Source organism: Platichthys flesus, chromosome 12 (assembly GCF_949316205.1).
Source record: "Platichthys flesus chromosome 12, fPlaFle2.1, whole genome shotgun sequence".
Classification (NCBI taxonomy): domain Eukaryota; kingdom Metazoa; phylum Chordata; class Actinopteri; order Pleuronectiformes; family Pleuronectidae; genus Platichthys; species Platichthys flesus.
The window spans coordinates 17,483,013-17,508,473 of record NC_084956.1 but is presented as its reverse complement, the minus strand read 5'-3'; the positions used below and the strand labels follow the sequence as shown (position 1 = coordinate 17,508,473).

The 25,461-nt window shown below is 42.5% G+C and overlaps 3 protein-coding genes across 3 annotated transcripts; 2 read left to right on the top strand and 1 right to left on the bottom strand.

The window, feature by feature from the left end:
- Nucleotides 1-1,526: 1,526 nt before the first annotated feature.
- Nucleotides 1,527-8,846, top strand: csgalnact2 (chondroitin sulfate N-acetylgalactosaminyltransferase 2). The gene is made up of 8 exons (XM_062400606.1): nucleotides 1,527-1,643; nucleotides 4,244-5,088; nucleotides 5,207-5,423; nucleotides 5,959-6,060; nucleotides 6,146-6,324; nucleotides 6,419-6,513; nucleotides 6,615-6,696; nucleotides 6,784-8,846. Exons 2-8 carry the CDS (start codon nucleotides 4,437-4,439, stop codon nucleotides 7,074-7,076), a joined length of 1,620 nt encoding a protein of 539 aa, XP_062256590.1. The 5' UTR covers nucleotides 1,527-1,643; nucleotides 4,244-4,436; the 3' UTR covers nucleotides 7,077-8,846.
- On the bottom strand, nucleotides 8,782-17,267 carry sec23ip (SEC23 interacting protein). The gene is made up of 18 exons (XM_062400605.1): nucleotides 17,073-17,267; nucleotides 15,039-15,550; nucleotides 14,693-14,900; nucleotides 14,251-14,444; nucleotides 13,978-14,067; nucleotides 13,755-13,875; nucleotides 13,341-13,430; nucleotides 13,099-13,240; nucleotides 12,474-12,682; nucleotides 12,289-12,386; nucleotides 11,925-12,095; nucleotides 11,678-11,773; nucleotides 11,390-11,566; nucleotides 11,148-11,303; nucleotides 10,467-10,569; nucleotides 9,802-9,984; nucleotides 9,555-9,717; nucleotides 8,782-9,250 (listed from the first exon to the last, which is right to left on the bottom strand). The coding sequence occupies exons 1-18, from the start codon at nucleotides 17,203-17,205 to the stop codon at nucleotides 9,169-9,171; spliced, it is 2,928 nt and encodes a 975-aa protein (XP_062256589.1). The 5' UTR covers nucleotides 17,206-17,267; the 3' UTR covers nucleotides 8,782-9,168.
- A 426-nt stretch (nucleotides 17,268-17,693) lies between these two features.
- On the top strand, nucleotides 17,694-25,042 carry mcmbp (minichromosome maintenance complex binding protein). Its single transcript, XM_062401489.1, has 16 exons — nucleotides 17,694-17,877; nucleotides 18,820-18,911; nucleotides 19,049-19,189; nucleotides 19,278-19,319; nucleotides 19,419-19,509; nucleotides 19,645-19,785; nucleotides 20,663-20,808; nucleotides 20,997-21,094; nucleotides 21,194-21,366; nucleotides 22,480-22,603; nucleotides 22,696-22,813; nucleotides 22,901-23,066; nucleotides 23,205-23,338; nucleotides 24,064-24,231; nucleotides 24,397-24,485; nucleotides 24,825-25,042. Exons 1-16 carry the CDS (start codon nucleotides 17,820-17,822, stop codon nucleotides 24,949-24,951), a joined length of 1,908 nt encoding a protein of 635 aa, XP_062257473.1. The 5' UTR covers nucleotides 17,694-17,819; the 3' UTR covers nucleotides 24,952-25,042.
- Nucleotides 25,043-25,461: the final 419 nt, after the last annotated feature.

Below are 25,461 nucleotides of genomic sequence, written 5' to 3'. Positions count from 1 at the left end.
AGCTTATGATTGTTATTTTAATAACATAACAATATAATGTTTATCTTCTGTTTACTTCCAGACATGATTTGTTTATTGTACTCTTTCGTTTACTAAAGTGTTGCTATTTATTTGTACTTATTTGCAGTTGTGATCTGGAAATTTGTCTGCAGAATACAAATAATACAAATACAGAATAATACAAATTATATTATTTGACATTTCCACGAAGGCTAAACTCTGATCCACTCTGGTTTTGGCTGAAAGGTAAAGATATTATATGGAAAAGCTGAAAAGGAGTGAGAGTTAGAGATTTGCATTTAAGAATAATAACATTGATTTAAGCTTAATATAAAGATATTTTTGTTATATCTGGTTACGTTTTGAATAAAGAAGTCTGAAGTAATTTATCTCTGATGCAAGAACTGGATTTCAGGATTGTAGGATTCACATAGTTTGAACTATTCATCAGAATTACACCCGGCATACCTTCCTCATTCGTCTCTTACATGATCAGGATGTTGAATATCCAATACTAATGTTCCAGCAACAGGTAACATTTAACTCTCTTATTTTTACAGCACTGAATCTGACGTTTGATTATTTTGTAAGTGAAGCACTGAAACAGTATCTGTCAGTAAAGAATAAAGAAACTTGTTTAAATCATTGAGTAAAATAGTTATTTGACAGACTGCAGACGTGTCCATGGTATCTCCGTGTTTTACATACAGTACATGCTGGGATGAAGGCCCCAGACACCTGCCAGACTTAATGGTAAATGAATAAAGCAAATTAACAAAAGGATACTTAAAATAGAGGCTCAAGAAAGCATTTCCTGGTTTTCTTTATGCACCACAGAAATAATAGATCCCATGTTTGCACATGAAACAAGTGATCTGTCTCCTGGTGCAGTCCACGTCATTGCCAATGCAACAGATAATGTTTCACCACAGTTAAGAGGTTTGTTTGAACTGTTGGGGAAATAAAGAGGCAAACAGAACAGAGCAAAGGAAAAGTAGTTACGTGATTATTAAGTTGTTCTCAAAAATAATATATTCAAATCATAAGCTAAATACAATTTGTTTATACATATTGGTATATGCTTTTTTAATTGGTATTAATTAAGTAAATGCAAAGTGAATAGATAATAAATAAAAAATACTGGGAAAAAAATAGTAAGTAAATTATTATATAATTAATAGATAAAAAGATAATGAATAAAATAAAATAAATAATAAGGAAGTAAAGAAAATGGATAAGAATAAAATAAAACGTAAATAAATAAAATGATATATGTTGTATAAAATGGCTAAATAAAATAAATAGAAAGTAAATGACAATGAACAAAATAATAAGTAAATAGAATAAATCAATAATAAATACAATTAGGTTAAATAAATAGATAATAATCCAAATAGACTACATATTAAAAGAAAAGAAAAATGGTGTCAATAATCGAGTCATGATTATGAACAAGGTTATTTACCATGTTTGATGACGACATTCCTTCCCAACATCCCATTGGATACTTTTGACCGGAAGTAGACTCCGACCCACTCTGCTCGTTGCTCCGTGGCATCTGCATCACAAGCTGCTGCCCCCGCTGGTTTCCGCGCCGAGCTGCTGCTGTGAGCCCACACAGGGACGGACACACACAGCGACATGTGAGTTATTGTTTTTATGGCCGCTTTGATTCATCAACAGGCCGCATAACAACCGAGAAATAACATGAAAGCGAAGTGTAGCTCCTAACATCGCTAAGCTAGCTGCTGAACCGTGGCCATATCCGGCTCGGGTCCTTCAAATTAAGAGTTCACGACATGTAGGCGATGAGGATTTTCAGAGGGATGGTGTGATAAAGATACCACAGTTGACATTTCATGCATCAGCATGTGAAATACTTACAATGACAGCAATTGTGTGTGTGACAAACCGTGTGTGTGGGTTTAAACCTCACTGTGTGTAGTTGTCCTTCCCATGATAAATGACGACTAAGATGTCCAATCAGGCTTCATTTCCTACATTAACCACAAACATGTGAGTTGTTTAATATTTCAGAAGCTGTGATGTTCACCTGATGATGTGTAAAGTTTAGTCTGAGTATACAGCCGTCACCCACACAGGATACGTTCATACCAGTGTGGTGGTATCGCTTTGAGAGTTTACTGTGGCTTTTAACCAGCGCTGCATTCATCTTTACCCTTGTTGACTGCTAATAAACAAGGCAAAGCTGTAGCCTGTAAATCATTGCATTTAAATGTCTTTTATGACGATGTGAAATCTTCCCTGCGTATGTTACCCATAGTTAGCTGTGTGGATTTAAAAGTGACCAAGCCACAGAGATGACTATTTTAAAGTCAGTAAGCAGAAGTTTTCCATCGCAGTTCAGTACAAACATCTACTCCAGTGTGTTACAGACATGGTGCATGGCTGTGCTCTGTCTCTCTCATGGACTGAATTTTGCAGAACTTTACACTTTAAGTTCACGTCTGTCTCTGTTTACATGACTACTTGGAGAGAAAATTGACTTGTTGCAGTCAATACAGTATAACTTCCTTCATAGAGTTGTGAAGGTATTCTGCATTGAAACAGCCTAACAAGCTTTTCTTAAAGTTCCAGTTTTGTTACTGGCTCTTCCCTTCAAACTGCTTAAAACCTTTTGATCAAGCAGAATTGCTCTTTGGTACATATTTATATGCAGTAGTCGGGATCTCACTAATATCTAATCCCAAGCTTTACAAAGTATTTTATATTAGCTTCTGGCAAGTTAATATTGGTACAACACTCAGAGTTCTGTATGTTTTTTGGCTTTAAACTCTTCCTTTCCAGAGGGAAACAAAATGCGGCGCCTATTAAACCAGCGCTGTCACTATTTAATTAGAAAAATGTATTTAAATGAAAATAAAGCTTTCTCTATTGCTGTCAATCCTCAAATAAATGGTTCGTTAACTACCTTAGGTGTTTGAATTATTTGAGTAATGTTTTCCAACTCTGGCACCTTAGACTCAGAACCCTGCTGGTTTTCATTACTGCTGTCTGAGGCTGATTTACACCTGTGAGCTCAGGTGAAGTCTACTAGTGCCAGGATAGAAGAGAACACCATTACTCAATGTGCCGAGGCCTGGAGCTGTAGGTTTGTGTGACCTTCATGGAACAACAGTGCCCAGTATGTGGTGGTATTAAGTGTAAAAGCCCCAGACCTCCAGATTCTTATTTGGATCTGTACCAAATTGCACAAACTCATGAATATAGGACCCCTAAACATGTCTGATTTCTCTCATCAAGATCCATGGATTCTTTTTTTTAGAACTCAACAGAAGTGATGAAAAACTCTATCTTACAAAGTTAACAAAAGAGAATAAGAAAGTCTGTACAACAAACTTTAATGGATTTGTCCTTGGGTCATGTTCATGGAAATCGTTTGAGTAGTTTTTGCATAATCATGCAAACTAACAAACCTCCAAACAAACAAATACAGATACAAACTTAACCTCCTTGGTGGAGGTAATAAAATCCTTATCGTCAGGAAAGCTATCCTGAATACTGTAGTAGTTTTTCTCCTCACCTTACATTCTTCTAATCTACCTGTCACTTTGGCTTTTCCATTTAATTGACTAGATCTTGCACTTGCCTGCACTCCTGAGATCTTATATTTTTTTTATCACATTCTTTTCTATTTCCATCTTATTTTGTTTCTTACATGATGTATTTACTTTACTTTTACATGTTCTAATGTCTTCTTAAAATCTCTTCTCTTCTCAATTTTAATTAAATAATACAAAAAAAAATCTTCATCTATACTGTGTGTGAAGCACTTTGAGCTGCATTTATTTTATGAAAGGTGCTTTATACAAATAAATATATTATTAGAATTATTTATTTTAATTGGCCAGCTGTTCTGGGGCGTGTGGTGCCTTTATTTTGAAGAGGACACTGTTTAACCGGAAGTCATTGTTATTATCTTGCCGGTTGTTAATCTCGTCCACCTCCTCTGTACTGTTGTTTCGCTCAGAGCTCGTCGCCGTGTGCAAACGAGGACAGTCCAGGTGAAGCTAATTCTGCATGTGTGTCTTTCTGTGATTGAGTCTTTAAAACGTGAAATCTCTGAAGAAGATGAACATGTTGTTACAGACACATGTTTCAATGTGAATGGAATTGTCAGTGGCAGGTTGGTTAATTACAAAGGTGGAGTGAATGGGAACACAAAGTGTTGTGTCTGATTGTTTACTGATCTCCACTGTCTTACTCTGATTGGTTTTGTCAGGTGATCATCTCCTGGATTAACAGAGGACTAATGTATGAGGATTTACTGGAGCCCAGAGCCCGGACCTTCACAATAAAACAACATCGATGGATCTCCAGATCTCTAAGCGGCTGTGATCAAGCATGTCATAAGTGATGTGATCTGCGGCTAAAGGGAATGCAGACTTATCAACTATAGCTTGTATGTGAGCGTGATGGCCAGGCGGGGGTTGCCGCTCCAGGGCCGCGTCCGCTGGCTCTTCCTGGGGCTCTTCCTGCTGCTGGTGCTGCTGCTGTTTGCGTACCTGCTGGAGTGCACCCCTCCAGCAGACGTCAGCCTGACACTGCCTGGCCTAGCAGGAGAGACCTACAGCAAGGAGTATTACCAGGCCCTACTGCAGGAGCAGGAGGAGCGCCACTCGAGCCGCGCCGCCAGCCTCAAGCGCCAGATCGCCCAACTCAAGCAGGAGCTGCAGGATATGAGCGAGAAGCTGAAGCTCCTGCAGGACAAGAAGGAGCCCCCTGGGGTGCAGGGCCTGGCAGAGACTAAGGACCAAGAGCCAGGAGATCTGCTGGAGTACCTGCACTCTCAGATCGACAAGGCCGAGGTCAACACGGGGGCACGCCTGCCCAGCGAGTATGCCCTGGTGCCCTTTGAGAGTTTCACCTCGTCCAAGGTGTATCAGCTGGAGATGGGGCTGACGCGACACCCGGAGGAGAAACCTGTACGCAAAGACCGGCGGGACGAGCTGGTGGAGGTGATTGAGGCCGCACTGGACATCATCAACAACCCCGACGAGGAGGACGGCGTGGAGGACGACGTGCCGATGCAGAGACAAATGTACACAGAGGTTCACTTTACTGAGGGTAAGGCACACACACACACACACACACACACACACACACTACCTGACTCAAGACGGATGACTGAAGCTGACGTGTTCTCTCTGGGAAGTATTGTTATTTTTTTGATTATCTTTGACAGGACTGTACAGGACAGAGCGAGACAAAGGGACGCTTTACGAGCTCTTCTTCTCCAAAGAGGATTCCAGCAGTTTCCGTCACGTCACGCTCTTCAGGCCTTTTGGGCCTTTAATGAAAGTCAGGAGCACATCTGTGGAAACATCAGGAATGATTATTAACATCATTGTGCCACTGTCGGGCAGAGTAGAAACCTTCTCTCAGTTCTTGCACAACTTCAGGTGAGAATGAATCCCTCCTCGTCAGCCTGGCGTGATCCAGCACGTTCAGGTTGAATTGGCGTTCACGCATGATGACTTGATATTCAACTTTTCCTGTGAAATTAGATGAAACAATATCACAAACATTTTGGATTAATCTGTGTGGAGCAGAGAGCCGAAAAACATGCACGTGTGAGCTGATCCGTGCGTATCAAGCGATCCGGGAACTCGCATTTAACAATCTGTAAATAAACCAAGAATGTCAAAAAAATGAGAACAGACATTTTGAGGAAGCTGTTTGAAAGCAAACAGAAGTCTGTGAAGTGGAAGTTAAAATCTGTTCTTAAAATATTGATATGTATTCCGTTGGTAATGTGAGCACGAAACTGTTTTAACATGTGCACAAGTTACTTGATATTTGTGTGCGGATTTGAACACACATTCGTGAGTACCCAAAGTTATTTGTCACTTGGAGATCATGTGACCATATTGACCATTTCTCCATATTAAATTGCTCTCGTAAATGATGAGACTAATATATAAAATGTGTTTCCAGGGAGGTGTGCATACAGCAGGACAGACGAGTACATCTCACTGTGGTGTATTTTGGGCAGGACGGTCTTCAGGAGGCAACTTCGTCTTTGGAAAAAATGTCAAGGTTTGTAGCCTCAGACGAGAACGCGCTTTTCATGATGTGCTACGTTCTTTGCATAACAGTTAAATGAACATTTAAATATCGCCAGGGAGGAGAACTTCTCCAATTACACTCTGATCCCCGTGGACGAGGAGTTTTCACGGGGTCGGGGTCTGGACATCGGAGCCCACGCCTGGAAGAAAGGCGACGTGCTGATGTTTTTTTGTGACGTGGACATCCATTTCACACTGGAGTTCCTGTACGCCTGTCGTCTCCACACTGCACCGAGTAGGTTTCTTATAATATTGGACCTCATATCTGTTACCTTTTATTGTCTTTTGTGTTCAGGTTGAGTGAAGCTGAATGTCTTTCTGTGTTGTAGACAAGAAAGTCTTTTATCCAGTGGTGTTCAGTCTGTACAATCCTGCCATAGTCTATGGGAATTTGGAGCTGGCTCCACCTCATGAACTCCAACTGGTGAGGAAGTTCACATTATCTCTGATGTGTCTAGAATTATGAGAAACTTAAATTCTGTCATTTTCAAATGTTGGTTTAAGTGATCGTCTCTTTTCAAACAGATTCACAAAAAGGATGCTGGATTCTGGAGAGACTTTGGGTTTGGAATGACATGTCAGTATCGCTCAGATTTCCTAAATATTGGTGAGCACTGAACATTTCTCAACACTCAACTGCAGAATCATGATCAGCTTTTGAGTCATTCAACATTTTTGAAAAATCTTCCTGCAGGAGGGTTTGACTTGGAGGTGAAAGGCTGGGGTGTGGAAGACGTCCATTTGTACAGGAAGTATCTCCGGAGCGACCTGATAGTGATCCGAACGCCGGTGTCCGGCCTCTTCCACATGTGGCACGAGAAGCAGTGTGCGGACGAGCTGACGCCCGAGCAGTACCGCATGTGCATCCAGTCCAAAGCCATGAACGAGGCCTCCCACCCCCACCTGGGCATGCTGGTTTTCCGTGAGGAGATCGAGGCTCATCTTCGCAAGCAGGCCTTCAAGACGCAGAGCAAAACGCAGGACTGAGCGAGCCTCTAACGAACCCAGAGTCATTCCAGTGTTAAAGACTGAGGTGACGACACAGACGCGTCACGGCAAAGACATGTTTACATTGATCCTTCTGCGTTTCACCGCACAGTTGTAGACAAATGAATGTACAGACATGAGCGCTGATCAAACTATACAACATGGTACGAGTCTTATTGAAGAGTTAGAGCCGCTTCAAGAGTACATGATTAAATCAATAATATTGAACCCGCTGGAGGAAAAGTTACACTCGTTCAATAAGTAATAGATCTCCTGGATTTAAGCTTTTGTTGCTTTTAACATTTCATCTCTATCAGCAAGCAGTTGTTAAAGGAGACATATTATACTCTCATTCAGGTTTATCTTTTTAATTTCAGTTATAAACGGTTTACTCTCTTATATTGACGCATCACTGTTCTCATACTTTCCATTGCTTCAGCTCCTCTTTTCAGTTCTGTCTGAAATGCTTTTTCCTTCAGCCCCTTCCAGAGCATGAAGGAAATGTCAGCCCTCCGCTTTCTCTTTCCTGGCGTTGTTAGGAGGCGGGGCTGACCCCTAGGCATCGTCACATGACCTCATGATGATAAGAAATGTCTTTTTGAGGGGGGACGACCTTTAAACCTGCCCCCAAAAAACGACATACAGTAACAGACAAGCGGAGAGAAAACTGAAAAAACACTATGTCTCCTTACACATGGTACACAAACTTCTCATTAATTCATCCTGCGTGGTTCAAACACATCACCCGAGGGTCAGCCGGTTTCTTCACCATGTTGATTTTTGCTGTGGCTGAAAATGATGTCAGAAAAAAAAGATGTCCGCTGTTTTAGATGATTTGTGTTTTCCAAGAAAACATGCCAGCCGTCACGGGTTCCAGCGGAATGGAAAGAGTTGCAATATCTTAATTAAATAAAATTTCCTTTGAATCTCAACTTTTAGATACAACCAATCTTCCACTTAGCACAGTGTTGTAGGACCAATTGTAAGTGGAGCCATATTGTTCTGTTCTTAGTTAATATGTATTAATATATACACAGGATGTCTCAGACTGACCTTGAGATTAAAAAGGGACCTTTTTTGGGGGGTTTTCAATGTGACTTGTCAGTCACTACCTTCCTTTTGTCTGATGACAGTCGTGTGTCATCATGGGATCAGTAGAACAAAGACGCATGCTGATTAACTAGTTTGAGAACCAGGGGCACAGATCGGCTCACAGCATGCAGCGCTTTAATATTTCAGGACCACCACCCAGTGTTATTGTTTGTTCGTTTCAGACCAGTGAACATCTCTTGCAGCTCTACGGTTTTAATTCTGGACTGCGATCGAATGTTACAGCCAATCTTGTACATACTTTTCTAACACACTTTTGACTTGAATACATTTGTATTTACCTACATGATTGAAGAGACAGGAAATTACTATTTGAGTCCGTGCAGACGGCTGTAGGCTCTTCTTTTTTTTATTCCATTTAATGATGAGGGAGGATGTTTACACAGTGCACAGCTGTCACACAAGGGCTTTATTTTCTTCATAAAGAAAGCAGGTCATTCCCACATCTCATCCTGTTCTGTAATTATTTTTAAAATCAATGTCTTTGCAGATATTACAGCTTTTTGTAGATAGTCTTAAAAGTCTCCTCGTCCTGCTGGAGAAACGTTACATGTCTTCCTCTCAGCGGTACACAACGATCCAAACAGCAACAACGTTGTGCAAGGAAATGATTTATTGACATTTTGGCCATGAAATAAAACATACAGAAGGCTGCAGTAACTGCTGCTGTGTCATTTCTGCTGTTGGCATTTGATTTAATTCACATGTATTCAGTAAACTTGACCCGTTCTATAATTTATACTATAAAAATGTAATATCAAACTTGTCAAGTGTCTGAAACTAACAGCTCATTCGTATATATTTCTTAATTTAAGACAAATGTTATAATACAATTGTATTATTCATCTGCACACTTAACTACATGAATAGAAAATAAAAGAGGAAAGATTTGAGAAAGAATCAAAATCCCGGAGAACTGACATAAAATCAACCTAATGAGAGTTTGAGACGGTCTTCTTTTCATCTCAGGTACTTCATGTTGTTAATGTATGAGTTGTTCTGGATGGATCCCCATGGTGTTGTAGATCTCTTTGAGGATGAGCAGAGCAGTGTCTTCAGATTCCCTGGAAAATAAGAAAGGGGTTTACTGTAGAAGCGTCACCCTCATCTTGCTAACAGCTGAAGTGGGGGTGAGCTACAGAAGCAATAGGAAAAGCATCAAATTCTCCAATCAATAAACTTCTTGCTAAAAAAAAAATATTTGTATGATTTGTACTTCATAGAGTGGCTGATTAATGTCTTTGTCAAACAACAAAATTTAAAATCAAATCATTTTGGTTTCACTTGGAGGAACTTGCAGGATCATTTTAAATCTTTTTTAAAGATGTGCAGTGTTAAAAAGCCAGAGTGAAATGGGGAGCTCTGTACCAGTAGCAGAGATGACTCTGGAGGGCAAACAGGTACTCGTTGAAACTCTCGATGGGCTTCTCCTGCAGCACGTAGTCGATGCGCTTCCCTCCGTTCAACATCCCGATCTTCACCTGAGGCTCCTCTTCTCTCTGAGGCTCAGGGCCCTCTGTGATCTTGTGCTCTGTGGGAAATCAGAATCCACTAATTAATCGCGAAACAATACAGAAATCCCTCACACTGAAGAGTCATGATCAGAGAAACTCACCCTCCTCCGCTTGCTTCTCCTGTTCTTCAATCTGATTTGCCACCATGGCCAGCTCGGCCTGAAGCTGGGCGGACGAGGTGTGAGCGCGAGCGAAGTCGTTGAGCGTCTGCCAGGCGCTCCTCAGGGAGGTGATGAAACCATGCTTTAGGTCTGAGCCCATCCTGGTGAGACTCTCCTTCAGCTCTGAAACACAGACATCCACAACTTGACCAATCTGCATGGAGAAATTTGCTCAGTCCCGAGTCTTTACAAAAAATGCAAAAGTGACTAGAGGTTATTACTTTACTTTTATTTGAGTTATTTTACTTGTCTACAAAATGGTACAACAGCAGCTTCTCTTCCTTTTCTTCGTGTTTAAATTTTAGACAAGTGAAACTTAATTTTGTCTCTCAGCTTAAGTAAAACCCTGTGTATTCTTTGCCATAGAATACACAGCTTATGTAAGAATAGATTCTTTGTATTTCTTCACCTCTCAACTTAGGACACCCCTCCCATAAGAGGCAGAGAGGACTGAACTGAGGACAGTACTACATGAACAACATTTACTAACTATTTTAGCTTCAAGTGAATTAAAATGAATTCACTTGAAGCATATTAAATGTGTTATCAGCATTAAGACAACAGTGGTCAAGTAATCTGGGACGATAAATGAGCGAGTGTCGTACCGAGATGAAGTCTCTTCCTTCCTTTGTGATGAGGGATCAGAACAGGCTTCAGGTCCAGGTCTGGTATGATCAAGGGCTCGATCCTGTAGGCCACAGGGTCCAACTACAAGAACAACGATTAGAGGGTTAAAACATTAAGTGACATTGAAGACTTGCCCCCGCCAAAGAGGTTATGTATTCGCCGTGTCCAGTTTATTGTTTATGAGCAGAATTACACAACAACTTAACAGGTTTCCATAAAACTTAATTTTAACAGTGTAAGATCGGCAATAACCAAGGGAATAATGCATAGATCTTGATCAAAGAAATCAGTCTATTTGTGTGCCTAATTTCGTGCCGTCTAATTTATAGAGACTGTTAGGCCTTGGCAGTGGTATAGGATCTATTGAGGTCCATTCTAGTTTGATCTGTATTTTCATGCACAACAATAATCATTTGGGGAATTAGTGTTTAGAGGAAATTGCTTATATTTATGAGACAATAATACTAAATACTAAAAAAAACATATGAAACTGACTAAAGAATTATAGAGTCGATTGAATTGACAGAATAAATGCCTTTGAACAATTACGAAAGACAGAAGCATGCTTCAAGTCAAGTGGGTGAATAACTTTTGAACATCATCCGTTTCATTAGCAGTGATTCCGTCTTTCAGGATGAACAGGTTATGGAGCAGCCTACCGGATGGTATATATTGAAGAATCCCTTGCACGTGGGCAGCTGGTACGACTCCTCGATGTTCTCCAGTCCTCGGACTGTCAGGAACATGCCAATCGGAGAACCCAAAGCGAAGAAATTCATTGGCTCAAAGTCAAGACCGTGGTAGACCACTGACACCTGTAGAACAAAACGTCAGGGAAGTAATTGCTACATAAAAAGATCTTTAAAAACATCACCTCATTGTGTTTTGAAGTCACTATTACCTGTCCAGTACCAACTTCAAAGTAATTGTAGTTGACATGGATGGAGGAGAAAGTGCTGCCAACAGGAAGCTTCTGCAGAGCGGCATCAGGGAGAGCTTCAGCTGCTGGAGGCGGTGCCACAACCAGACTGAGCTCTTTGGCTTCTGCTTTCTTCTCCTGGGCTGCCTGACGTGCAGCCTGCATACGTAAAAGCATGACAGAGATGAATAAAAGCACATCAGCACTGCAATCACCACTGGTTTAATAGCTGCACACATACACACACACACACGCAGGACACCAACTTGCCTGCTTGATCAGTCTTTCTTCTACAAACTTGCTGATCTTTTTCCTGGGGCCCAGTGGGATTCCCATCTCCTTCAGGTCCTCAGCAGTGCACATGAGCTGAAAGAAATGGACGAAATAAACTCAATCACTATCTTCTGAGACTTACATGAGGTTTAACATGAGAAAACAGCATTAGCTCTTACCAGACTTTTAATTATCAGTTGTTTTTTTTTTATCTTAAGAGGAAAAAAGTTTTTTTAAATCTTACAAAAGATTCGCTGTCAATCTTCTCCTCATCAAAGGTGCTCATGTACTCGGACAGGCCCAGATTTTCCAGCATAGTAGAAAGATCTTCACACTCCTCTTCGTCTTCTTTGACCTCCTGTTCTACAGCCGGAGGAGCGACTGCATTACTGTCCTGTGTAACAGGGGCTGCCGCCTGATAAGAGAAGCAGAACTTACATGATGTATTGCAACCGTATTTTGATCTACTTCATTATGTACAATAGGAAACCAAAGATCTGAAAATGTTCCTGATCAATTCTAAGATGCATCACATTCAGTGGGTAAATAAATAGACATATATAATAGAAGATGTGTTCCTGTGTTTAGTTGATTAACTGTTGTATGACCTGTTTGGCGTCTCCATTAGAAGTGTGCATGACTGGCATGGCTGCTGCAAGAGAGCCATCCTTCTGATTAGAAAGCAGGTCGAAGAGAATCAGTGAACCTGCAAGAACAAAAATCAGAACCACCTTGTAGAAACCAGAGAAACAGAGAGAGCAGAGGTGCTGAAGCTACTGAACTGGTTTGGTACCTAAACTGTGTCCAGACACTGATATTCCTCCTCTGTAGTCTGGGTTCCTCATCAGGAACAGAGCATAAAGTCTATTAATCTCAAGGGCAACTGTGTCCATGATGGTCTGGCAGTACGTGGGACTGTTGTAGAACAGCACGTCTAATAAAGTCTCATTCGTAAAGTGACGTAACCGTCCAGTGCTGGGCAGGGTGATCTTCTTTATCCTCCTGAAAAGAGAAAGAAGTCAGATTATGGTCTGTGTGTTCTTTTTGTTAAAAGAAATTCTCTAACAAGTGTTATCTGTGTTCGTGCCACCAAAACTCCTCTGTTGTCTAATAGCTATTAAAAACAAACCAGTGCGTTACATTGTTGTACCATCAAAACACTTTAGTTTATTTTAATCAATTTGAGTCAGAAAGTATTCAAAGAACCAAAAGCATTGATGGTTTTCAATTGATTTGGTCGTCAGTCCTTCCATAAAACTGATGTTCTGCTTAACAATTAATGGACAACTGACTTGGCATATCTGGACTTAATGGATCCTGATGGACTGTTTATTGACCTGATATTACAGATTTATAAGATTTCATTTTTCTGTTAAGATAAAAAAGAACACAGTCCATGTAAACCTAACTCTCCTCACCTGTCCACCCCGGTGGCGTCTCCGTGCAGAGCCGTGTGCCACTGGACAGGAAGGAACTCCACCCTGCTGATGGCGTGCTCATCCACCGACTTCTTAAAGTGGCTGTGCAGCAGCTTCAGTGACACGCTGCGGAAGTCGTCCACTGGAAGCGCAAGAATTTGAATTGTTTATTTCTCAAAATAATGTCCCCAGTGGAAGGTTCAACAACACTGTCAAAGGGCATGACGGCATATGGAACTCACCACACTCAACCATGCTCCTAAACCTCAGGTCACACACAGGACCGATTCCATGAACCATGAACACCAGGTGATCCACCTTGGGGAGCTCGCCTGGGAGAGATGCACATGACGGAAATGTTCAATTTGATTTCCCTGACAGCCTCCATCAAGAAAACCATTCTTACATTTATGACCAGATGTTAAAATACATATCACAGTTAAATATGAATACATTTTCCCTTATAAACTCATTGTAGTGGTCGGCACTTCCTCTAAAGTCCTTTGACATTACAGATCTCACTTTAGAATTCCCTGACAAACAATTTTTCTCTGGAACTATCTGAGCTTCCCTGACAAATCTGTGAGCTTGAAGTTTATTTCCATTATATGTTTGTGCCTCAACTTAGATTAAATTAACAAGAGGAGCTTTTCTACCATCAGGTACTTCGTCATTGTCGTCATCGACCCCTCTCTTCACTACTCTGGGCCGGGTCTGTCCATCCTGAGTTGTGCCCCACTCATCCGGTATGGAGGAAGGCTGAAACTGCACAATCACCTACAGAGGTAGAAAGAACCAGCGTCACCACTCACTTTATTCAATAAAAGTAAATGGATTAATCATCAATAGACTACAAGTTAGCATTGAAAATAGAGTAACCTTTGGATTATGCATGACAATGGTTTCTCCTGATGGGAACTCCAGTCGACGGTGCCACTGGTTTGTTGATACAGCTTTCTTATACTCTGCCTGTGTAAATAGACAAAAGTACACAATCAATATGTTATAACACAAAACTGTGCGTCAGAGACAGTGCAAGAACTGGGGGAGAAATACAAATATTTAATTTGAAAGGAACAATGTCAGAAAAAAGGATGTTCCACATTTTGCTAACACATCTGTTTTTGGGTCAAAAGCAGAAGTGACACAAACCTCCAGCTTCTCACTAAACTCTTCAGAGTAAGGGATAAATCGACTGTCTGAATCCCCTTTGTAGAACCAGCTACAGCGGCGGACCTCTGTAGGCTCCTCCTCCCAGTACACTGAAGTCCGCATGCGGTCGTAGAGCTGCACGTCATAACGTCCTCCTTCTGTTCGCACAATCACATTTTCTGGATCTGGCTGAACTGAAAAGACAAATAGGCCACAACCTCATTAGAGCAGATCCCAGGATCACTGAGGTGGAAGAGCAGCCGCACTGTCAAGCTTGGATTAAAAAAAACTCCTCATCCCAGAGGGAAATTGGCTGTGTTGTGTTTGCTTGACACACTAATGATAAACCATAAGTGAATAGAGAAATGTACATATGTAAATGTCCATAAATAGGTCGGCATGATAGAGTGTCTAGGCCTCCAGAGGTCCTACATCGTCATACCTGAGTTGTACGTCTCCTCGAGCTGAAGGGAGTCGATGAGGCTGAAGGGAAGCCAGACACATTTGGACTCCACTAGTTTACAGTAAAACCAATGAGGCTGAACAGGTTCATAGACATTGTACTGGTATTGCATCATGGGACCTGCGGGGACTACTGCTCCAGCAGTGGTTGGTGGAGGCGGAGGCCCTTGAATATGTGTGGGAGGAGGCTGAAGGAGAAGGTGGAAATAATACCGATTAAAAAAACATAGTTTTCATTAAGAATGGCTGTATTTGTGTTTTCATTAACTTAATGAGTTAATCAAGTATCTGAGAAACACAAGTGTCACATATGAGCTTGTACCTACCCTTGTGAATGGGGGTCCTGACATTGGGAATGTCTGTGGCGTCGAGCTGAGTGGGTAAGTATTCTGCTGTGGTGTGTGCATCAGCGGCAGGACCTCCGGAGCTGGCATATAAGGACTGGCTTTGCTGCTGGTGGGGGTGTGTCGGTACGGGTTATGACTCTGTGGCTGCATCAGGGGAGGCGGTGGGGTCATTGTGGTGGGGGGGGGAGTGTGACGTCCCATAGGGCTCTGGTAAACTGCGCTGCCGAACGCTGGAGTAGCGGGGTTCATGTGTGAGCCCATAGATTGTTGATGTGGTGAAGCCAGGCCGATGCTGCTGGGAGCAGAAACAGGCCCCATTGCTGTCGGAGCTGCTGACAGGGCCGCCGGCGGGTACGGTGACTGACCGATGGAGGCAAACGGGTCACTGCTGGTTACGGGGCTGGAGAAATAGTTGAATGTAGAAGGGGCTGGTCCATTCCCTGATGTCTGACCCAGGAAGCTGTCTTCTTCTCCGACCTCAGTGGAATCCTCTGATGGAGATGAAAACAGATGAAAAGTTCAAAGAGTGCAGCACATGTATCTGTGACTCTGTAACGAACATGCTGGACATTTTAATGATTAAACATTTGCATGAACATAAACTTTACAAATATTTAGTCACAGATGGATGCATCATTACTGCATGAGTGTGCCTCTGCATGTCTGTGCATGTGTTTGGGACTAATAAATGCATCTTAATCTTAATCTTATTGACATGTAGGGGTCCGAAAAAAAGAACCATAGAAAAAAGAAAATGGAGAAAGCAACGGTGAGGGACAAAGACAAATAGAGAAAAGAAGACAGAAGGGAAAAATTAAATAAATCTATACGTCTAAAGGTTCATAGAATGGACAACAACCTAAGAGTGATACATACCATGTTTACAAGTTTATGGTGGAGCTTTTGAACCAGATTGATAACAGTGTATCTCTTAATTACATGCGTCTCTGATGAAGTACATGTTAGTTTCGGGCTATCTGGGGTCTGGAAACACTATTAAGCACTGATAATATATTTAAGTTTATTCCCTTCATCGACCAAACACCAAATCTCAAATCTTGAATAAAAAGGAGCAGAAAGAATAATAATCTTATACAATCTGCTCCTCTTTCCCAAGAAATGAATCAGCAAGGCAATAATTAAATAAAGCACTGGATATATAAGAGCGTCACTGACCACCTTATCTTTATAGCCTGTATGATAATTATTCTAGGCCAACCCACGTGTCCAAAGTAGATGTGCCACAGAGATGATGCTGGTGCAGAAGACATTTAAGTCTTCGACCAGGAAGTTCCTGCCTATTCCTACGAACAGTCCGTGCTGAATTGGAACGCAAGAGATGGACATAAAGCCATTTGAGGACGAGGCTGTGCCGATAGTGTGCTAGTGATGTGTGATATAGAAAATGCTGAGATGCACTGTACTCGTGTGAGTGGCAAAACTGTGCTGTAGAGCATGTTGAGTGGACATCAAGACTGGGAAAGCTCTAAATAAATAAAGACCATTAACCTCCAGCACGCTGAGCTTTCAACCAGACCCGGTGTCCAGTCCATTATCAGTGTCAATAAAATCAGTCTTCTTGACATTTTGTCCCATTCCTAAGAATCCTATCCCACCCTCCTTCTGTATATGATACATTTAAACCTGTTTTCCCCGTGTGCCTTTAAAGGACAGTAAAGAACACACTGACCATTTAGACACAGCCGGTAAATCAGTTATATACACGTTTCTATAACTATTAATTACATCCAGAATGTAGATGAATTGAAATGGAGGACATGTTTTGATGATGTGAATCTCCTGTGTTTCTGCACATCCTCTTCAGACAGGGTCACACGAGACAGTGTGAGCTCAACACACCGCCAACAGTTCAGGCAACCTGCCTGACAAACTCACACACTTTATTTCTACTTATAAACACTAAATAACAGCTGACAGCAGCACAGGTAACCCGCTTAGCTAGCTAGCTTAGCCTGCTGAGGATGTAGCTAATGATTGGACATGTCCTCTCACCTCCTGACAGCACCGCCGAACCGGAGGCCTGGCTCACGGGCATGAAGGGCAGGTTGAAGTTAAACTCCGGAGCGGCGTTGAACAGTAAGTTAGCCCCGGAGTTGGAAGCATTATTGTTTTTTCTATCTGCCATTTTCCCCTAGAATTACACGTAGCCACTACCGGAGCAGGCGAGCAGCGGAGGTGCAGCTCTGCAAACAGAGCGCAGTCAGGTCTCACTGATCTCCAAAAGCATCAGCCGCAGCAACTAATGGGAAGGCGGAGTCACACATAGTTTGTAGATCTACTAAAAGCACGCAGGTTAGGTGACTGCAGTTCGTTGGTTGTGCGGAAAAATAAACACTACACGTCGCTGCTGCCGCCTAGAGGTCCCACAAGATATGTTCACCGTGGGGTTTTATCTTTCCAAATTAGCTCAAATCACATTATTTTAAAATTAATTTGTATTATTTTTATAGAGAGTATATGTTTTTTTCTCTTCATCGCAACACCAACATTAAACAAAGACATAAGCGCCCAAATATCAAAGCGCCCAGTAAGTCATTCAGCCGGTGTGATGTCTCCGTGCTCCGGGTGGTCTCGGTGCACAAAACAAGCAACCTGGTCTAGTCGACTGGTGACGCAAATTTCCCGCCCTAGCTCCTGCGGTCCTGAGAGTGTGGAGAAAGTCAACAAGTGTCTGCTCGAAGATTTGTTTTTGATTCACTTGTGACAGCTTTCATATTCGTCAGACGTCGCTGGCCCACGATGCCCTCCACTCAGGACTGGATCGACCTCCCTCTGGATGTGGTTGAAGGGATGTTCGGTGAGAGCGACACACACCGGAACTACACCGTGACAGCGTGAGGCTAGCCTGTTAGCTACATGGCTAACGCACCATGCTAACCACCATGCTCCAAGTGTGTAGCTGTGCTAAGAGTGAAGAAGTTAAAGATGTTTCTGCGGGTTGCAATCACTAACGCTGCTTCGTTGCTGCACACACACATACTTCCGGTTTAGTTTAATAAACAAATCCCATAATGTGTGTGTGGGTACAGTTTGATGTGAATGCTTGTGTGCACACATCCAAACTGAAAATACACAACATGAAGATTTCAATTGAATTAAAGTGGTTTCAAATTCACTTCTGTATGAATACAAACATGTAAGTTCTCAACAAAGCTTAAGTGTGTGTGTTAAGAACTTTTTTGACAACTTGTTGTGTCTACTGTAGCTCATCTTATTCACCCTTACAGGCAATCATTGATTTGAAATATTTGAGAAGGCATAGTAAAGTGGACTAATACTGTGTATGTGGATGTGTATTTTGTCCTGATGTGAGTCACAACTCTAGTAGTAATACTGTTTTTCACATGATGGGTTAACTGGAGGGCTGAGTGATATGTGCAAAAATTACATCTCATATATATATATATATATATATATATATGTGTTAGGACTTTTGTTGTATTGATATTATTGACAATTATATTATGATATTGTTTTACTGTCTAGCTATTAATCAACTCCACTGCTGATTTGACAGTCATAGAGAGAGAAAAAGGCCCCTTTCAATAAATACATACAGTAAATAACAGTCATTGCCTAATGGATACAATTGATACCAACTGATTGCTCTCTGGTAAATGTGCCCTCTTATTTTGAAATTCCTAACACACTGAATAGCTTTATATTTCGAACATACTGTGTAACCTGGCTGATGGAAAACGTTTTGTATTATTATAACCATCCTGTTACTTCATTTCAGCTGCTTCCCAGAACAGTCCAAACTCTGGCTGGGAGGCGAAAGCGGTCGAGTTCTTCAAAGAGCGGCTGAAAGAGAAGGACGCTCAAACTTGGGTAATGCAGCTCCTGTCAAATCCTTTCAGCATATTTATTACAAATGTGATGCAAAAGAGGTGCGTAACGGTCAAAGTCACAGCCTGTTTCAGCAAACTCACCTTTAAATAACTACCTCCATCTCCATTTGGGTGCAGGTTCCTTCTCTGAACGACATCCCTCTGCACTACCTGAAGCCCAACAGCCTGGTGAAGTTTCGCTGTCTAATCCAAGACATGTTCGACCCGGAGTTCTACATGGGAACGTATGAGACGGTTGATCCATCCTCAAAGGCTAAAGTAAGCCATTAATACAACCCTCTCAGTGCGTGGTTTTGCATTTGATGTTTGACTTGTAATTATAACATCGTCATGTGACCATCTCCAGGTGCTGCGATGTGGGAGGTACAAAGATGTGACAGAATGTGGGGTATGTGCACTTCTTCTCAACCATTCAGAGAACCTATAAATGCCTCTGTTCAGCTTCAGCTTTGCCGTCAACAACACCGTCTCCTGCGTTTATCTGCAGGTGGATTTCAACTCCAGAAGCACAGTGACTGCAGAGAGACAGACGTTCTACTGTGTGCCCATCCCTGGAGAAAATCCCTGGGTTAAAGAAATATCCTCACCACGTCATCCCTGCATGTCGGAAGCTCTCCTTCAAACAGGAGACGGAGCATTTCACATTTTATCGTGTGATAGTTGAAGCAGGAATAGTTCTGTCCTTCCCTAGTTTTCCTTAATTCTGTCGCACAGCTATGCCGGCTCCAGCCAAGCAAGAGTGGTTCCCTCCACCTCGTATGTTCCGAGCAGACAGAAGCGCAGCTACGAGGAAGACGAGGAAGACGTCGACGACATGGACACACAACCGCAGAAACAGAGGGAGCCACCTACTGGTGTGTGATGCTAGTAAAGTAAAGACGGGGAAACAGAAACATTGTCTAGTCAGTGTCCAACTACTTCTCAGTGTTTTCATAGACTCAAGACTTACAATTTGTCTTGTTTCCATGAAGATGGTTGTAAATTCATCCTCGGAGGTGAAAGTGATCATGAGCCTGGATCACTGCAGTGTGACTGCAGAAGCTTCTCAAAACATCAGCTGTAGAAGTCCCTACTTTTGGTTAAATTAAAACAGCAGTTCCCCCTAAAATGTCCTTACTTTCAAATTACTTCACACCACACAGGCATTTTGATAGGTTTCTTTAGTAGAATCTTTCAATCACATCTCATAATCTTCATCAGCAAATACAGTTTGTCCACTTGTCACTGGTGGTCAGCTGAAGCCTTAAGACTCTTTCAGTTCAGAGAAGCTGTTGTTGAGCTTTCCGCGATCTTTGTGATATCAACAAACTCCAAAAGTGTAAAGTAGAGTCCGCCCCATATTGAGTATTGTCCAGATACTCGTGTTAGAAGATATCGTCTGAGATCTACACATATTCTCAAGATTCCTAAGTTGTTATCAAACATCAAACCCTTGTGACAGAGACACTAAAGCACCAGTACCGATAAGTCTGTTTGAAGCTTATATAAGCTGATTATCTGTCAGCTGAAGAAAGAACTTTAAACTTGATATTTCTACAGCAATGGGTGAGTGGACAAATTGCAATTAGTTTCCTGTTTATTCTGTTGTGGCACAGGCAGCATCAGTAAGTAGTACATCATAGAGAAAGAGCAACACTCCTCAGATGGACATCGTAGATTATAATAATCAAACAATACAAGATTTTCAAAGGGTGAATTCATCCGTTAATGCAGACTCTCCTCTCGCTGCAGGTCCTCACTGTCCCACAGATCTGCACGGCAACGGTGACTGTAAACGACTGGAGAGAGAAGCTCCATCCAGCCAGACGGCATCGTCCTCTCATCTGGACCTCAACTTCCCCCTGCCTGGAGAGAAAGGCCCCTCCTGTTTAGTGAAGGTGGGTTTAGTGGATTTTACGCGTTTACCTCATTTTCAATTATGTAACCTGGACTGTTGATACAGTTACTGGCGAATGGTTTATCTCAAGTCAAACATTAGTTTAAAGAAGTGATTTCAGAGACGATAGAATTATTATCAACGGACATAAGTGCTGGAATGAAGGTCAAAGCTGTGTTTTGTTGGCAGGTGTACGAGGACTGGGACAGCTTCAAACTGAACGACATACTGGAAGTGTACGGGATCCTCTCCGTCAGCCCTGCTCTCAGTGCTCTGGCGGACGGGAAGTAAGACACCTGATTCAATTTAATTCGATTTCCCTTCCCACCGTCCCCCCCACCCCTTGTTGTTGATCTACCTACTCATTCCCTGACCTGTCCACACAGAGAAACCTCCTCATCCCTCCTGGACCCAGCAGACTGCATGGAGACGGCGGAGGAGCAGAGAGTGCACAGCCCACCGGCCTCGCTGGTCCCTCGCCTCCACATGGTCTACGCCAAACCGCTGCAGCATAACAACCCCCTGCTGCCCTCGCTCACCTTGGAGGACAATAGTGCCTGTAAGGACACGCAGCAGAGTGTGAATACTGTCTCAAACAAATGCCAATATTTTCCAATATTTGTACAATAGCCTATTTGAGAACACAGAAAAAATATCTAAGCATGGTACAGAAAACCACCCGGAGCACAAATGTTGCTTCACTGCAGTTTTTAGTCAGATATTTACTGAGAGTACAGATGTAAATTAGACCAGCTTCTGTTCATCTGATTTGCATTAAGTGTGGTTAAATCAGAGCTGATGCTGGGTTATTTTAACACAAGTTGTCTGGACAACAAGAGAGCACAGAGGTATTTTACCGCTAGAATCGTACATATCTGTATGTCTATATAGATTATATAAATCAGTTTACTGACAAGAAATTGGAGGAACTACTCGTATGTGTTCCTTTTTCAAACATGGACCAACACAAAAAGAGCTACGATCCTTTAAATATCCCTCCATGGACAAAAGGTCTAATCTGAATCTACTGCTACAAAGGTTGGTAAAAGTTAGCTGAGTATAAAAAAAGAAGTCTATACACATACATTATAGTGTTTACTAGAATGACAGTCAGTAGGACGCAATAGTCAATTTATGAAATCACATTCAAATTCACCAGATTTTTATTGGGATCTGCACCAAGTTGCACACACATAAATATCAGTCCCCCTCAGTCTTCCTCTCTCCTGATAAATCAAGGAAGATGTCCCAGAAATCTCACAATGTTAATGAGAAACGTTTCCTGGATCCGCCCGATTCCGACCCATAGAAAGAATTCATAGGTTTAAAAGCAGGTACAATTTTTTTGAATAATCCTGAACAAACACTTGTATACCCTCCTTTTTAAATAATGTTTTTGGCCTGCCATCCACAGTGGGTTCTAATGCTATCTGTGTCTTCAACTCAGCGGCTACACAAACCTTAGCTATAGTCACATCCTTGTCGCCCTCCGGCTGAGTGCAGGAGCAGAAAGAAGCAGCCTTTGTTCTGAAGTACATTATTTCCATTTAAAGCTTTCTAAGGAAAGGAATTATACAGCTGATTTTTTTGTTCAGCTCTGTACAGCTTTTATAGAGCACTGCCTATAGACGCCATAGAGGGAATTCTTTAACTCTTTGTCTTTCCTCCTCAGTTTTATCTTCGACCCTGAGCGAGATGGCCGCTGTTAGAGCAGAGCTACTCACATACCTCACTCACGTCCTTCTGAGAGATGCCCTGGCTGCCGAGTACCTCATTCTGCATCTCATTTCCAACGTGTACGTGTCAAATACAGTTCCAGTCTGTTTAAACCAACCAGCCGTCCTGTGTTAAGAGATTTTTCATTCTAAAGTGTTTGATTTTCTTTTAGGTACACCAGACGAGATATTCTCCCACTAGGCAAATTTACACTGAACCTGAGCGGCTGTCCTACGGTCGCCTCGTACACCGAGCGCCTCTACCAGTTCATCCAGAAGCTCGTTCCCTCTGTGAGTGCATTTGTCACTTTGACAATAACGCAACAGTTTATTGCTATTGTGTTAAAAGTGTTGCAATGTTTCTCTCCCCTCGTGCAGTCATACTATCTGGGCATGAGCCTCCAAAACATGAACCAGATGCAGCTGGTTCCTAAAAAGGACTATGTGGCCAACCGGCTCGTGAGTGGAGCTGCGCAGCTGGCCAGAAACACGTCGCTCTTCCTGGATGAAACCAAGCTGGAGCAGGGACAGCTGGACACAACAGGTGAGACTCCTAGACACCACAAGGGGACAACACTGAGAGGACACACTCGGCCGTTAATGGCCTCTCTGCAGACTCTGTCAGCAAGTCTGGCTCGATTCAGATGATAGTCACTACATCTCGTGTTTGTGTGTGTTGTAGGTGTGCGAAACGTCACAGCCCTGGGGAACCTGATCTCGTGGCAGAAGGTTGATTATGACTTTAACTACCACCAGATGGAATTCCCTTGCAATATTAACGTGCTCATCGTGTCAGAGGCCCGCTCGCTGCTGCCGGTGAGGACACAGAAAAACCACAGGATGAAAAACTCCACTACACACAGTTCTGCTCTCAAAAATAAAACAAAAACACCAGACTACCCCGTCCTCTCCTGTATGACCGGAGTGTGGGGAGGGGAGGGGTTAGGTTTCCTTCAGCCTCTCATGGGACACAGCCGTGTCAATCGCTTGAGGTTGTCTCCAGCCAGTGTCACGCTGTCGTCTCAGCTGCCATTGGCCGGCCACCGCTACCCCTCCAGCCGGCGCCTTTATCCCGGGTCTCACTCTGTTGTGAACAGCCCGAGGAATTCGCTGTGTGCTATTCTTGTGTGTTGGGCTAGTGGGTTGCCATGGCGGCAGCTGGGTGCCACAGCAGCAACCCTGGGAGAGGCGTCAGGCCCGGCCGTCTATTTGGCCCAGCAGTGAAGGGCAGTGCGCAGTAAACAACTGCCGGGCTGATTAGAAGTCACAAGTGAACGCCTGTGTTTACATTGAACAGCTATTGGCTGATGAGCAGCTGGGAGGTCAAGCTGATCAGATTCTTTATGGGTCAAGTCGCTTAGGACTTGATCCAGTCTGGCATGCTATGGAGTTTTGAGAATATGCCAACCTAGGCGTGCACACAGCAGACATGACGTACTTCTGCATAGCAACACCTACACAAATACAGCCATACAGATACAAATGCCGATTTTCTATGTATAACACAGTATCAATATGACTCTTACTTTTGAACTCCACAGTCAGATTGTCAGATCAAAGTACAGCCTCAGGTCGACCCACAACACATGGAGGAGTATCTCAGCGGCATCCAAATGCAACCGCAGACCTCATCACTGCTCAACAAGCTCAGAATGTACCTGAGCGTCGCTCGGCTGCTGGACTACAGCATCTCCGATGAAATAACAAAGGTGAGACACACTGTCGACCTCAGTAACGTTGTAGAAACTGATTGTGCACATGTGTCCCCTTTTTTGTGTGCTTTTGTACTCAGTAGGCCTGTGTGTGTCTGTCTGATGAGCAGTCTGTGTGCATGAGTGTCCTTCAAGTGCTTGTCCTTTTTTTGGTGTCCTCAGTCAGTTGAGGATGACTTTGTCGATATGAGGAAGGACGACCCCCAGAGCGTATCTGCAGAGGACCTGCACAGGATGCTGGTTGTGGCGAGGTGGGCTGTGATTTACGTTCATATAAGCTCCTTTCTTACTTTCTTTCCTTTATATCAATCAAGAATAATACAAACAGCCTGTAACCATGGTTTTCTTGACAAAGTGTGACATAATCACAGCAGTAAGTCATTATGACGACGTCGGAAAGGTCACCTCTGTCCTAAGCAGGATGACAGTGTCTTCATGGTGCAACCAAATTAAACGTATTGACTTGCCAAATGCCTGGTGGACGGCCGCGGCCAGGAAACTGAGATGTAACCACAGTATTCAGAGGGTCTGGAATGAATTGGGGCTGAGATGTGTGAGAGTGGGACGTGTCTGACTGTGACTGTCTGCAGGTTGTTGTCTCTGAGCCTGGGACAGACCTCGCTGTCCAGAGACAGCTGGCTGCGAGCCAAACACATCGAGACGCTGCGGAGGAGCCGGATGGAGCAGCACAAGTGTGTCAATGGCAACGAGCCGTGATCAGGCAGACGAATGAGATGGCTCCTGTTTTTCCTTTTTGATACCTTCAAGAAAAAAACAAGTTTGTAATAAAAATGTTTTTCATATGTCACAGATGTGTTCAGCTTTTTTTATGCCAGGTTAGAGTTAGGATTCAGATATATTTTCAGTTAGTGGATTGAAAGTATCAATGGACCGTAGGTTGTACTTAACTTATTGTTACTGTATTGTTGCTGCATACCAACATTTCGGTTAAACAATAGTTGATTTCTAATATGTCAAAGAAAATAAATGGTCCCCAGGATTCGTACCTCCACCAGGGAGGTTAAGCTTCATCTGCATTTGTTCCTTTATTAGTTTACAGGATTTCACAAATCATTTAATGGACAACTACAAAACTTGGGGGAAGGATCCCATTAAAATTTGGTGTGGATCCAGGAATTTTTCTTTTTTACTTACTTTAATTATGTCAGACAATATTTTCATTGATTTCTTAGAATAATTCATGGAGTACAGATCAAAATAAAAATC